The 13,656-nt window shown below is 44.0% G+C and overlaps 1 protein-coding gene across 4 annotated transcripts in view; it reads right to left on the reverse strand.

The window, feature by feature from the left end:
• Positions 1-8,150, reverse strand: part of GMPR (guanosine monophosphate reductase) — a 47,866-nt gene extending 39,716 nt beyond the window's left edge. For 2 of the 4 annotated variants that reach the window (XM_041475519.1, XM_041475520.1), the window contains exons 1-4: positions 7,729-8,145; positions 3,662-3,781; positions 2,939-3,022; positions 1,145-1,318 (exon numbers count right to left, since the gene is read on the reverse strand). In XM_041475519.1, the coding sequence (XP_041331453.1) occupies positions 1,145-1,318; positions 2,939-3,022; positions 3,662-3,781; positions 7,729-7,815 (465 nt within the window). In that variant the 5' untranslated portion in view covers positions 7,816-8,145. Of the gene's footprint in view, positions 1-1,144; positions 1,319-2,938; positions 3,023-3,661; positions 3,782-7,728 lie in introns of all 4 variants that reach the window. The other 2 variants (XM_041475516.1, XM_041475518.1) reach the window with 2 other exon arrangements.
• Positions 8,151-13,656: the final 5,506 nt, after the last annotated feature.

Raw genomic sequence — 13,656 nt, forward strand, 5'->3', positions numbered from 1 at the left:
AGTGAACATGAAGAAGAAAGCTCAGAAGGCCCACATTTATCATTTCATAGTTCCAAAATATCTCTCCAAAGCCATAGGAAATATGACTATATCAAAATGGCTCCCACCTCTCCAGTCAGCTGTTGAAGAATGCCTATTCATCAGCCTATGACAACCCAGAATCCAACAAGCATTTCAGCTCCCTTCAGTTTTCCATCATTCCAAAGCAAAAACAGAGCCTTCCTCCGACATGGGAGAAAGGAATGCATCCTCTTCTGAGCTGCCTGAACTTGTTATTCTCTATTGAACCAAGGGAGAATGCACATTTAGGAACACTCTTATTTCACATTTACTCTACATGCATGAAGCTTTATCTTTGGCATGGGAAAGCAGGCAAGTGATGCCTAAACACATGATTTTTTGCTGCACTGGCTTGCAGAAAGGCTGATAACCTCATTACTGATCTGCTGCTTGTCAGAGGATTTCTGCTATTCTCACAGAAACAATTCCGACACATTTCTTCAAGAGCCCTGGTAAAGCAGCAGTAGTGCTCTTCTGACAGGAGTTCCACGTCCATGTAAACACCCTATTTTTGGTGCAAAAGGGCTCAAGGAAGCATGGGATTAGCACTCTAAGATGGGATAGTAACATCACAGAAAGCGCTGTGAAAAGCCCCATCACTGACCATTGTGCTCCCCGATCATGCTGCTCACAACTGCCCAACATCCCTCTCATTCTTGATCACGGACAAGGATCAGTCTGCACTGATCTGTCTTCATAGTGATCTAATAATCATTGGCCCCAGCTAGCCAGAAATGTTGGCACATTCCCACAGCAAACCTCTGCTTAGAATCACCAAAATAAACCTATACACTTAACAATTAGAGGTCTCATCTAGTGCAGAAGGGGGACATGGGTAGGAAAAGAACTGGATCCACCCAGTCCTCCATGCCAACCTATTCAGACAGCTGTATCAGATCACACATTAAACATTCCCACAGACATCATCAGCAATGGACGGACAATACCGAACTATTATTAAACACCCTTCCTTGCTTCCCTTCCTTTTCTAGCTTCTGATGCCTACCAGTCAAACTGTGGGTCCTGTTCCTGGACAGAATTCACACACACACACACCCACCCTCCACCCTTTCTACACACTTACCATAATGGTGTGATGTGGGAACAGGGCACGGACGGACTTCACAAACTCCACAAAATACTCTGAATATCCATTTGCCACATCCAGGCAGATGTATTTGATAGCTGGAATGGCCTCTAGAATACTTGTTAACTTTTTCAAATCATCTTGTCCACTACCTGAGCTTGCTGCTACATGCTAAAAAAACAGAGAACAAAACAGAGTAGTAGGTTGCAAAAACTGAAATAAACACACACAGTTTGTGTCTTTTCCTGCATAGTCTTGGCAGGACTTGTGCTGGTAACTAGTGAAAAATCACACTATGTAATATGAAATAAATACCTTCCTGGGAAAATCAGTGGGCTATTTCTGTCTAGTTTAAATTATACAAAAGAGAGGGAAATTAGCTTTCTAGCATTCATTCACAAGTGGATTGTCACAGGCATATATAATCATCTGAGATCAATCAAGGTTCAGCCATACTCATATTAACATGAACACAGATGAAGCCCTAACTTGGTATATTTCCAGGAAGTTAGGCAAAATTTGGGGCACTGTCAGAGAGTAAAATCTGAGTCTTTAAATTCACCAGGCACTCCTGTGATCTACAGAATCACAGAATAATTTTTTTGGGAAGGGTCCTCTGGAGGTTTTGTAGTCTAATCCCTTTTCTCAAGCAAGGTCAGCTACCACTGAAAACAAGCAGATTGCTTCTTTCTTTGTCTTCCAACAAATTCTTTCCAAAAGAAAAATAGTTTCCACAACTGTTGGCCTACGAAACCTCTGCAGAAATCCAAGGTCACTGTGCAACTCAGTATTTAATCACTACATGAATAGGAGATCCTATTCCACTCATTATGTACCACAAATAAGCTTAGTTTGGAAGTGTTCAGACACAGGACATTCCTGGGACCACTTTCTACCCCAGGGTGGCATGTAAGTAATCCTGACTGGCAGAAGTGCTAGGCTCACTTTCAGACAACTCTGTAATCAATAGCCTTTATAATATAATTCTGAAATGTGCCACAGGTAAAGATACAATACAGCAATGTGGTATTCTTTTCCATACAGAGAAAGATCAAAAACTGCATTGAACTTTGAGCAGGAAGGGGAGATGGCCAGGCACACTTACAGTGCCTCTACTGGTACAGGGGCCTGCCAGAAGAAAAGAAGTCTGAATGTGAGAAAGTCACGAATTAAATCAATGTTTAAATCTATTAAATACAATGGCTCAGGCTAGGACCCTGTGAACAAGTGGGATAGCACAGCCAGGAATAGCACAAAGTGAGCTCTGGTGCAAGCAGGTAAGCGGAGGACATACAAGCTCTGACAACTTTGAATGCTCATCCCTGCCTGGGCCCAGCACTTAGGCCCCTCCAGCCTGTAGACTTCAGACCCACTTGCACACCTAATAGCAAACACTTTGCCTGGCACAAGGGTGTGCAGGGCCAGCCTGTGGTTGGGTTACTTGAAATTGTTTACATTGGTGCACTACCACAGCTCCCAACAGCAACAGAAGCATAGCACTCATACCTACTCCTAAGTATTTCCTCCTTGTTAGTTCAGGATACTTCTCTGTTTCCATTCCAGGCATATACAAACTTTGCTTTTTTGCATCTTAATATAAGCACTTTCATAATGGACTCACATTGCCGTTCTTTGAAATCAGGACAAGCCACTTCCCTTGATGAATTTAAGAACAGCAAGTATCTTCATTCTCCAAAACCTCCCTTGACAACAGTATTCCCTAGAGACTCCACTGTACGTGAGTTCAGAACAAAGCAATAAACCATAATAATTTACAGTAGAAAAATGTACCTCAAGGCATTCTGGGTGATTGGCAGCAAACAGTTTCCATTCTTCCAGAGAATAATGCTTGTGAATTGCAGTGAACATTGCATGCTAGCAAAAAACCAAGAGAACTGATATTAATGTCTGAGTTAGTAATTTTTCCCTCAAGTGCAAAATAAGGTATTAGAAAACCCCCTTTTAAGTATTGGCTCATCCTGCTTGGAAGAAACAGTAACAGTGAATAACAGACCAGGCAACTACAAACAGCTCTTCAAAAGCAATTTGGCACACTTGGCCAACCTTTCAGGACCAGGTTTATGATATGTTTCATTAAGCTAGTGTCAGTATTTTGAATGTGACAGAGGTTCATTAAGTTAGAAAGTGCCGCAGCTCTATCCCATAACCCACACTTTCAAAACTTGTCAGCTAATTTTTTTTTTTTCCTGGCATGGAGCACAAAGGGACCTCAAAAACTAAGCTCTAGAAGCTCCACCTGAAGCTGAGCTACATGCAAGATGGATGCTTCCCAGTATAGGGGCATCTCCACAAAAATTTCCTTACATCAGGAGCCCTGTTTGTGGTAACTGTGCTGTTGTAAAAGCACATCTGCTTTTTTTTTATTCTGGAGTTTTAAACTCATGTTCCCCTGCTCTCCAACAAACTTAGCTAAGAATCAACAAAGGCTGCTCACTGTTACCCAGCAGCTTCCCAACTGTTCCTTCTGTTGCAGAAATGAGAGTTGAGACTTACTTTTGCCATAACCACAGCCATTTCAAATGTCCCCACAGTGTCCATGTTTGCCACTATAATGGGAATTCCTGTGTACGTCTGCTTGGAGTTACGGAAGGTGAAGGTGCGCGTGAGGTCAACCTGCAGTGAACAGACATGCATTCTTTTAAGTAACTGATTGTAATCTTTCACGAGTTTTGCCACTGATTTCAGATACAACATGTTTAGACACAGCTTCTCCATTTTCCTCATATTTCCTGTTCCTTTTGTTCCACTATTACATCACTGATTTTTTTTTTACAATTCTGCCTTCCAAACAAGAAAAAAATTTAAAAGAATGTTTTCTGCATTAAATAGAGCTCTTACTGAAGAAAAATAATCAAAATCAAATCAAGAAGTGAAAAGGAAAAAGGCAGCAGGGCTTGGAAAGAAAGGACAACGAGGAGTCTGGGTTATTGTACACAGAAGTAATCTCAGCTGTCTGTATGGCTGCCTGAGAAACTCAAGTTGAAGTCCTGACTCCAAAAAGTCAGAATTGCAACTCCCTCTGTCTCCAGGGCATAGAGGACTTTGTCCCTATCTTTAAGGTAAAAGACCATATAATAAAGTATGCTCTTCTGGTCACAGCACTCTTGCCATACAATATGAACAATCATACCTTGCCTTGCTAAACCAAGAAGCTGCTAGTTTCTAAGTTAATGTCTTAAAAACTGTATCCGCCTTCACCTTCAAAGTTATTTCTTCTTCAGCACCTTCAAATGATCACTGTAACATCAGGCCTTTTTTTCCTTACATCTGCAAGAGGTATCAAGTTAGATCAGCTCCCACTGGCTGACCTAGGACCTTCCTACCTAGGGGAAAAATGCTCAAAAGGAAAAAAAAAAAAAAAAAAAAGAAATGCATAACTCTAAGATATTAGTTTAGTCTCTAGTGAAAATGAAGGCTCTTTCAGTTTTCACTGAACCTCCCTGCAACTTTAACCCACTAACATTTGGAGACCTGAACTAAACTGAAATCCATCACAAGAAAGAAAGCAACAGAAAAAATACAGGATTTAATATTCAATTAAAACACATTTTGAGCACTTCCAAATTGCAGGCTAGATTCTGATTAATATTGTGAAGGATTTATTACTGATTTGTATAAAAGACCTTGGTGCCTTAGTGATAAACTGTGAATCAGGTTCTCATATAAGCTTGTAAGTGAAGAGTCACTTCAGTGAACAAGCTAAGATATATCTTAATGGAGACTCCCCTTTCTCCCATTTACTATCAGACATCTAATTCTCCAGTCATCATGGATGACAAAACATTCTTTAGCTGCAACTAACATTAGAAAATAGTGTGAAGATTATAGGTATGAAACAAGTACAAAAATTTAATTCACTTTAATTTAATTTATTTACTCCCTCTTAACACAATGTATTGACTAGAATCAAGGGCAGTGGGACACAAAAGTATCCTACAACCAATTCCACAGAGTTGCCAGCACCAAAACCACTGCTCTGCGGTTTTACAAAGGAAAAACATCTCTTTCAAAGGAACTTCAGAAAGGAGAAGAGTTACGTTTCAGAAAAGACACCAAAGTACTGCAAAATAGACACAGGACAAAGCAAGAACTTGCCTTGTAATTTTTTTTAGTCCTTCACACCTTTAAGCCTCTCCAATATCCTATAGCAATAAGTCAAATACATTGCATAAAAATTATGACCTTTGCCTGGTAAATACATTCAGTGCATTTTCTTGTTTTATGACAGACAAACAACAGTCACTACTCAGTTTCACCTTTTCCATTCGACTCCTCACTTTATGGACTTCTAGTATATTCTCCACAGCTGCTTCTTCTCCATACTGAATTATCCTGGTATGTTTATGCTTTTCCTCATGTGGAAATCAGTCAACGCTGCTGATCATGCTGGTTGCTATTCTCTCTACCTATTTTAGCAAACTGTGCTGCTCTTGTGGAGTTACTTAAATTTTAAAAAATTGAATTAACAACTTCCTACAGGACACTTGGCTGTTGAACTTGCAATGGACAGAGTGCATGAGCAAGCCCAGCAAATGCAGGAACAGGCTATGTGAGTACCAAGACCCCGCAGACAGATAATACTGCTCCCACTCCCACCCCTGCTCTGAAAAATTTCGATATTTGAATTCAAGCATCACATTTTCTGATATCTTTTCAAAAAGAGAAAGCAACCATGGAAAATGAAGACAGTGCAAGGAATCAGAAACAAGTACCAACATAGCAAACCTACAGGAAGATCTGCAAACATCCCAAACTGTCTCTCTAGGAAGCTGACTTAACTCTAGTCACTGCATAAAAAGCTATCCTTGCGCAAAACGAGGCATTCACACCAGAGAAGCAGACGCTTCCTGATATAAGCTTCAAAGCAGCAGCTTGCTGGGTAGCAGGCACTGTAGTATGCTGCCTCTGTTCCTCTGCCAGAACTATTTATTTATATTCTTGTTTTGAAGCAGACTGGGGCTGTCCATTTCAGATCTGGCTCTCGCAGACTCTGTTTATCCCTGTTGCCACAGCCTCAGTGATGGTGTCCAATTTCTTAACCTTCATCGGTTTTCACTGACCCCCTCATGACACGCACTTTTTCTCATCTGCAATGTTTTAACAGTTCATCAGAGCCACCCGTTACAACCCTGCCGTATCAGCTCATGTTCCTCCTATCGTTTTCCCTTCCCAGCAGCCCTTCTTGCCACAGCCTGCACCCTGCTAAATATACAAGACACTGCACTTGAAGGAGCCAGGTGCCTGCCACTCACTCGGTGGAGCACAGCTCCACTTGTTTGCCAGGCCGGCACAGTGAATTTTAAGGAGGGATCCATAGGTCCCCAACCAAATGGCTCAAAAGTGCCCAGAGGCTTTATGTGCAGTAATTGCCCACGATGAGGAGCTACTCGGCTAGGACACTGTTCATCATAAATTAAAAATTGCTTGCCAGAGATCAACTTTCTACTATGATGGCAAAGAGGTTTTGCTTAGCTGCTGCCCTGAAAACCACTGGCCATAGGCCTATAGTAAACACAGCCTCCCTGTTTCACTTTCCCTTTCTACCTCAGTCTCTCTCTCTTACAACTCCATGTCCCCTGGAGAAAATCTTAATCCTCTTTTCATCCCCCAACACAACATAATTCCTTCTTTAGTCAAACTAAATCCTTTGTTAACCTTGGGGTTACGTGGGGTAAACGAGAAGGCACCTTCGATCCTGAGGCAGCCATCTTTTTTTGTGGATGCAATCGATCCTTATGGGATTGATTTCCCGGGGTCTTGCCCGATCCCCGATGAGAGAGAACCACAGAACTGTTCCGGCTAACAGTGGCCAGCAGGCACACAGAGCCTCAGGGGACTCCAGGCTCTACACACGGAGGTCACACGGGGGTGAAACCCAAGACAGGGTGAAACGCACCCATCGCCCCACGTTTGATGTGACTGCCCTCAGTACCCCCTGTGACGGGGTCCCAGCCCGGGGCACCCAGCGCACTGAGAGCGCTCCCCAGCGTCTTCGCGGGTTTTTATTACAATTTAATTTTATTTTTTTTTTCCCCTAAAGAGCACATCAGTTCCTCGGTACCAGCACCGCCCACAGCCCCCGAGGCTGAGGGCAATGCTGCCTGTCAGGTGTCATCACCGGCTTCTGCCGGCCCAAGCTGCGGGGCGGGTAACCGGACACCCCCGTCCCGCAGTGCTGCTGGTTCGCCGCCACCGCCCCCTCCGAAACCGGAGGTCAGGCCCCGCTCAGCGCCGCAGAGGCACCTGTTAGGCGCAAGTAATTCCCCACTGCCCCCTTGTATTTCAGCTTGAGGAGCGAGGGAGGCCAGCGCGGCACTGGCCACCCCCGGCTCCCCGGGGCCGTGGGGGGGACACGCCGCGGACTTCGCAAACCCGGCCCCGTCCTCGTCCTCCCATCCCGGGAGCAGTGGCATCCCCCCGCCCCACAAAGGGCGTTTCGATCGGGGAGAGCATTGCTGCGCTAGACCGGGGAATAAAAATAAAGCGGGGGGGGAGGCGGGTTAAGGAAGTTAAGCGTTGAGAAGGGGGAGGAAAAGCATGCTGGTTTTGGATGCCCCCACCTCTGCTCTGCTTTTGAGGCTGCTCCTTTTAGGTCTGACCAGGACATCTTTAAAGTCCAGTTTGAGGTCTGCGTCTACCCGGGGCATCTCGCTGGGGTGCAGGGGCCGGGGCTGTCCTGGCAGCGGAGGCGGCGACAGTGGTGGCCCTGCTGTGCTGACTGCACCGCCCCGCCTGCAGAGCCGAGCCGCGCCGCGCCGGCCAAAGCCCGCCGGCCGCGCACCGAGCGTATTTATAGGACGCGGGCGCCGGGCCCCATCGCTTTATTAGGCGAGGGCTGTTTTTAGCCGAGTCTCTGCCCCGTCCCCCGCCGTAGCCACCCCCGCCTCTCCGCCGGGCAGTGTGCGGTGGGGGCAGACGGGGACGCGTCGCCCGTCCGCAACCGCCCCGTGCGGGGCGAGGCGCCGGCGGCACCGCGGCGGCTTTAAGGGCAAAGCAAGGGCAGAGGAAATGGCGCCTCCATGTGACCGAGCGGGCCCCGCCGCCGCTGGTACCGGGTGCGGGAGCCCGGCAGTGCCGGGGCTGAACGGGCATCTTGGCCTGCCTCCTTCTACCTTCCACCGCCCCGAGCGGGGGTTTGCGGCGTTCCCTAGCGCTGATAGCGCTGCTGGAGCACGGCCCAAAATGCTGTCCCTCTAGCCACATAAAAAGGACGCCAGTTGGTATAGCTGGGCTGTCGTGGGAATCCCACTTCCCCGGGGTGCTCCGCTCCGAGCCCAAACCTGGCCCCGTCCCTGCCCGGCACCCGGTAATCCTGAGGCGGGGCTGGGCTCCCCATGGCACTGCGGAGCACAGCAGAGGGGCAGAGTGGGCCTTTGGCGTTGGAGACGCTGGGAGATGTGCAGCTGGTGGTCACAGGAGAGTGCTCAGAGCACCAGCCACCTGCAGCTGCCTCAGCAATTTCCTGCTTCACTGCACTTAGAGAAGCAACAGGGGGGTTTTGTGTTTGGTTGGTCTTTTTTTTTTTTTTTTTTTTTTTTGGGGGGTTTTTTTTTGGCGGGGGGGGGGGGGGGTTTGTTTTTTTGGGTTTTAGTTTTTTCCCCCATCATACAGAAGCCTGATTTGTGACTATTTCCTCCAATTTCAATGGTGCTAGCCACGGTTTAACACACAAGTCAAAAACCACTCACACCAGCAGGACTGCACAAGCTGAGTCCATCCACATCTGCTGCCAGAGGGATCCATACAGGGTTACCGGATATCACATGAGATGACTTCCACAGGAGTCTTAAGCCTTAAAGTCTATTTAATTACGAAGTCAGTGGGTTTTAAGATTAGGACTTTGGAAGACACATGAGCTAAGCATTTTTAGTGACTGGAAACCGAAGCCTGGGACACTTAGTCAGACACATTGCAGGAGGAGGTAGCACTCTCTCCTTTATCGGAAAGTTGCATACATCTGGTCCACACCCTGTCTCCCACAGAGCTCTTCTACACCTCTCTGCCTCAGTGTCCCAGATGATGCAGTATGACCAAGCATGATCCCAGGGCTTTACACAGGAGGCAGAATTTAGTGTTTGCAATTTTGATTGTCCAGGTGGAGAGGCCTTCAGTCTGGGACTTTGGAACTCCAGATGATGTTCCGGGAGAGCCTTGCTATTGTGAGTATTTCCCATGGAGATATTCAGGAAAAATTACTCTATAACTTGTTTGATCTACATAACAGAGGTCACTCATTTGGTGTTTTCTCCACAATATAAAGGAACCACTAAAACGTATTTTTCAGAGAGACGTATGTGCCACTATTTACTGTTAAGTAATAAGAGTACTGATGAGAATGGGTCCTGTGGAAGTGGCATGTCTGTAGCAGAGGACTGAGAATGGAAAAAAACAAATGCAATCTGTCTGTGCCTGGCACCAGGTCTTCCATTTGCCCTCATGGCAGGCATGTGATGCTGAGAAGAAAGAAGCCACTGCATTGCACTGTGAATTCAAAAGGTCAGCACTGTTTTGAAGAGTAGGAGATGGGGGCTAGCAGTGATATGTGTAAGCCACAGAAAATGCATGTCTGATGCTGTTTACAATTTCTAGTATAGTCTCCAGTCACAGAGCTCACAGTGCTATTTTCTTGCAGATCACAGTATCTGCTATTATCCATTAATTCCCCATGTACACATACCAACAAACTAGTCAGGTGTCTCAGATCAGGTTGAGTGTTCTTTAAAGTTTACAAAGTTTGAGATTCTCTAGTTTCTTATGTCAGTATATGTTTTCTGTAATCAAAATTATGTTTTCTTGTTGAACCACCTCTTTTTTTTTTGTTGTCCTTTCTGAAGTATGGGCACTAGAGGGAACATGATCAATAATCACATTCATATCACAGCCAGAAATGAAGATCACCTCTTATGTATCTTTGTTATTCCTCTTTATATTACTGCCATACACCTGCCATAATGGATCCCATGTTATCTCTTTCTGCTATGGGAAAAAAAGCTGTTCATCCAGGCTGGATACAGTTTAGTCTTCAAGTGCAAATGAGCCATCACTGATTTTAAATTTAGCATATGTAAATGATTTGTTACTTTCCTTCAGAGTTCTTTTTTTCTCTACCTCACTGTTTTATAATTATATTTAAAAGCAGATGGAACAATGCACTCAGAAGAGAACTGCTCAGCCACTGTAGCTGAAAAGACCAATGCCAATGTAGATTTGTAGGTCTTCTAAAAGTTTTCTAAACATGGTGTTTTTGAGAAGAGGAAAAAGTGATCATTATAATGCGAATAGTTACTACTGTATGTAAAGTGTATTATTAGCTAAGATTGTTGAGCTTGTGGTTTTCATGCTGCTATTGTAAATGCTGCTGTATGTAATAGTATACATTACTTCACAAATCTGACCTGGTAACAAAGGACATGGAAGAGGCTGAGGTACTCATTGGCATCTCCACCATGCTCTTCCCTGGTAAGATTTATCTCAGGATTCCCAGGTCCCTGAGACTCATCAGAAAATCAGGAGTAGTGAAGACACCCTCATAAGAGCAGGATCAGATCGGGAGGGCAAGTTCTGAGGACTGGAAAAAGCAAATATCAGTCCTGTCTTTGAAAAGAGTGAGAAGGAAGGAAGATCTGCACTTCACTGCCTGAGAAGGTGGTGGAGCAAATAATCCTGGAAATCATTTTCAGATGAATGAAGGACAAGAAAGATTGAAGCTAGTTGGCATGAATTTATGATGATAAAATCATGCTCAGCTCACTTTCTAAGATGAAATTACTTGTTGAGTGGATGAGGAAAAAGCAATGGATCTTGTTTATTTTGATTTAGGCTTTTGACAGATTTCAAGTAACATTTTTGTAGGGAAACTGATGAGGTGTGGACTAGCTAAAAGGATGTTGAAGTGGGTTGAAAACTGACTGAACTTTGGGCTCAAAGGCCTGTGATTGGTGACATTAAGTAGAGCTGGAGGCCAGCTATTTGTCGTGCACCGGGTTAATTGTATGCGGCATTAAAAACACTTGTTTTTATCAATGCCTAGTATTTTTTTATTTAAATACTTAACAGGTCCTCAGTAACTCCTTGGTACTGAAAGAAGCATTCATTGACAACCTGAAAGTATGAGCACTCATGAGGACCTGAAACACCTCTAGGGTGAATGCTTAATGATGTTGTCATTATTTGTCAAGAGAAATTCCGGTCACAGCAGATATACAGCTAACCCAACTGAAGGCACCTGCTGATTTCCTTGCTCTGGTTCCTAGGAAAATACTATAGCCTCTCGTAGCTCCATACAGACAGCCTGTAACATAATTAGCGTGCCTGTTTAAGGAGTGTGGTGAGCACTAGTGAAAGCATTGCTCAGCTGGCAAGTGCTCCCACAAACTGTGTGTCACAACTTCCCAGCAAAATCCCATGTCTGGAAAAAACAGCATGCTGCAGGACATGTGTGATGGAGATCTTTCACTCTTAAGGAAAAACAGTACAATTGAGGAAAGAACCTTGTTTTTCTTATGATAAATGTAAATCCCTTTTATTGTTCTGTTTGAGTTCAAGCCTTGTCTACTCTGAATAGCATTTCCCAGTGGATGGATCAAGAAACATTACTCAGCAAACCCTGCAAATGTAAGAAAATTTCCTTTTGTAGGGGAGATAAGGGTGTTTTTCTGAACTATCAGTGTTATTACAGCATCTACGTTGAGGCTTTTGCTGACCTTGATAGCCACCAGAAATGGGAGGAGTGGGGCTGACAACCCTGCCTTTCATAAGTGTGCCAAGCAGACTTCAACTACATGCATGGAGATCACTTGTTACAAAGAAACTTGTATGCTGTAAGTATTTTCATTTGAATCCAAAGGTCTTAGAGAAAAAATAATCCTAGTCGCTAATCATCAGCTAAATCCCAGGCCCACACTGAAGCAGTAGGACAACTTCTCATTCAAGGTACAGTTTACTTAGGAGTAAGTGACAGTATCCATTCCCATTTGATTTCAGCAGGTTTCAAATGTTAATTGTAAGTAATCACAGCAATCTATAATTAATGCAACTCTGACCTTCCTTGGCTCATGAAATATGCTTAGAGTCTGTCTGTGCTGATAAGTGAAGTGGACCACGCCAATCTGTCCCTGCAAGGCAAGATACAGAGTGTGGCTCACACTAAGCCATTTAGATACCATATGTGAGCTTCAAGGGATCTCACTTAAACTGCATATTGAAAACAGTTTGATGCTGTTCCCTGAACTGTCCTCAGACTACCTGGAGGAGTGGTAGCTGTCCAGGTGGTTCAAGGAGTGTGATTCTAATTAAAGAGTGTGGACTATTGCATTGTAGAGCTTGTAGCTGGGTCCCTGCTCAGGTCCAGTTTGGTTTACTGTTGATTTTACTGGCACGGAAGTGGTTTGTAGATTTTTTTTTAATATGGTCAAAACCTGTTGTATACTATCCATTATGAACTGATATTTCTGTTCATTACAGAACTACAGTTCTACATACTGTAAAAGGCAGTGAGATTGTCTCTGTGGAAATATTAACTCATCTCACAGGATATAACAGGTATTCTGTTGCTGCTACATAGCTTTACATAAGAAGCCATCCTCTCCTTAGCAGTGCCCAGTGGTAGAACGAGAAATGGACAGAAACTGAAACATAGGAAATTCTATCTGAGCATTAGAAACCACTTTTTCTTCCTGTGAGGGTGGTCTACATGATTTTGAAAGGTCCCTACCAACCTCAGCCGCTCTGTGATTCAATGATTCCGTACATTACTTTGTCATTGCAGAGTATCTTCAAGGTCTCAAGGGCCTTTAAAAAAATCTGATAATTACATAGTTTATTTGGTGGTCATTTGATAGTCAAATCAGTAAATCTCATTTACATAAGGAAAAGACATGGAGAGAAAAATTTAAGGATGAAGTCCTATTCAAGTTACACATTGATAACTCTGATTGTGATTTTATACTGGCTTTATAGCAGTAAATGCCATTGACCTCAGTGGACTTATCCCTACTTAATAGCACTACTGGGAGAAATAGGCTGAAGAGTTAACTCATCAGAGACAAATGTTGATTTTGTATTAATACCACTGCTGCAAGAAGTAGGCTGAGTCCATGTTTTCACATCTGTTTTCCTTTAAAGTATCAGACAGCCTGGCTACTTGGCTTTACCACCTCACATTGGAGGGGTGAAGGTCTTTTGTCTTGACTGGACATAGGCTGATTTACCAGGCTTTTCCAAAACACACTGGACCAAACAGCAACCCCAGTGAGGTAGCAAAACTGCCTTAGTAAATAATTACATTTACAAATAAGTAAACAAAAGCAAGAATCTGCCACTTCTCTTCCCCAGCTAGCTGATGTTGAGAGTGAGGGGCGGAACACATAATTGCAGGAGTACAGCAGTGAAGAACTCAGCAAAAATCAACTTCTGATGTTGCCTGTATACCAGCTGATGATTTTTTTGCTAGCAAATCACCTACTGTCATACAGCACATAAGAATTTCA

The sequence above is a fragment of the Pyrgilauda ruficollis genome, unplaced genomic scaffold, assembly GCF_017590135.1.
Source record: "Pyrgilauda ruficollis isolate IOZ18807 unplaced genomic scaffold, ASM1759013v1 scaffold35, whole genome shotgun sequence".
NCBI lineage: Eukaryota > Metazoa > Chordata > Aves > Passeriformes > Passeridae > Pyrgilauda > Pyrgilauda ruficollis.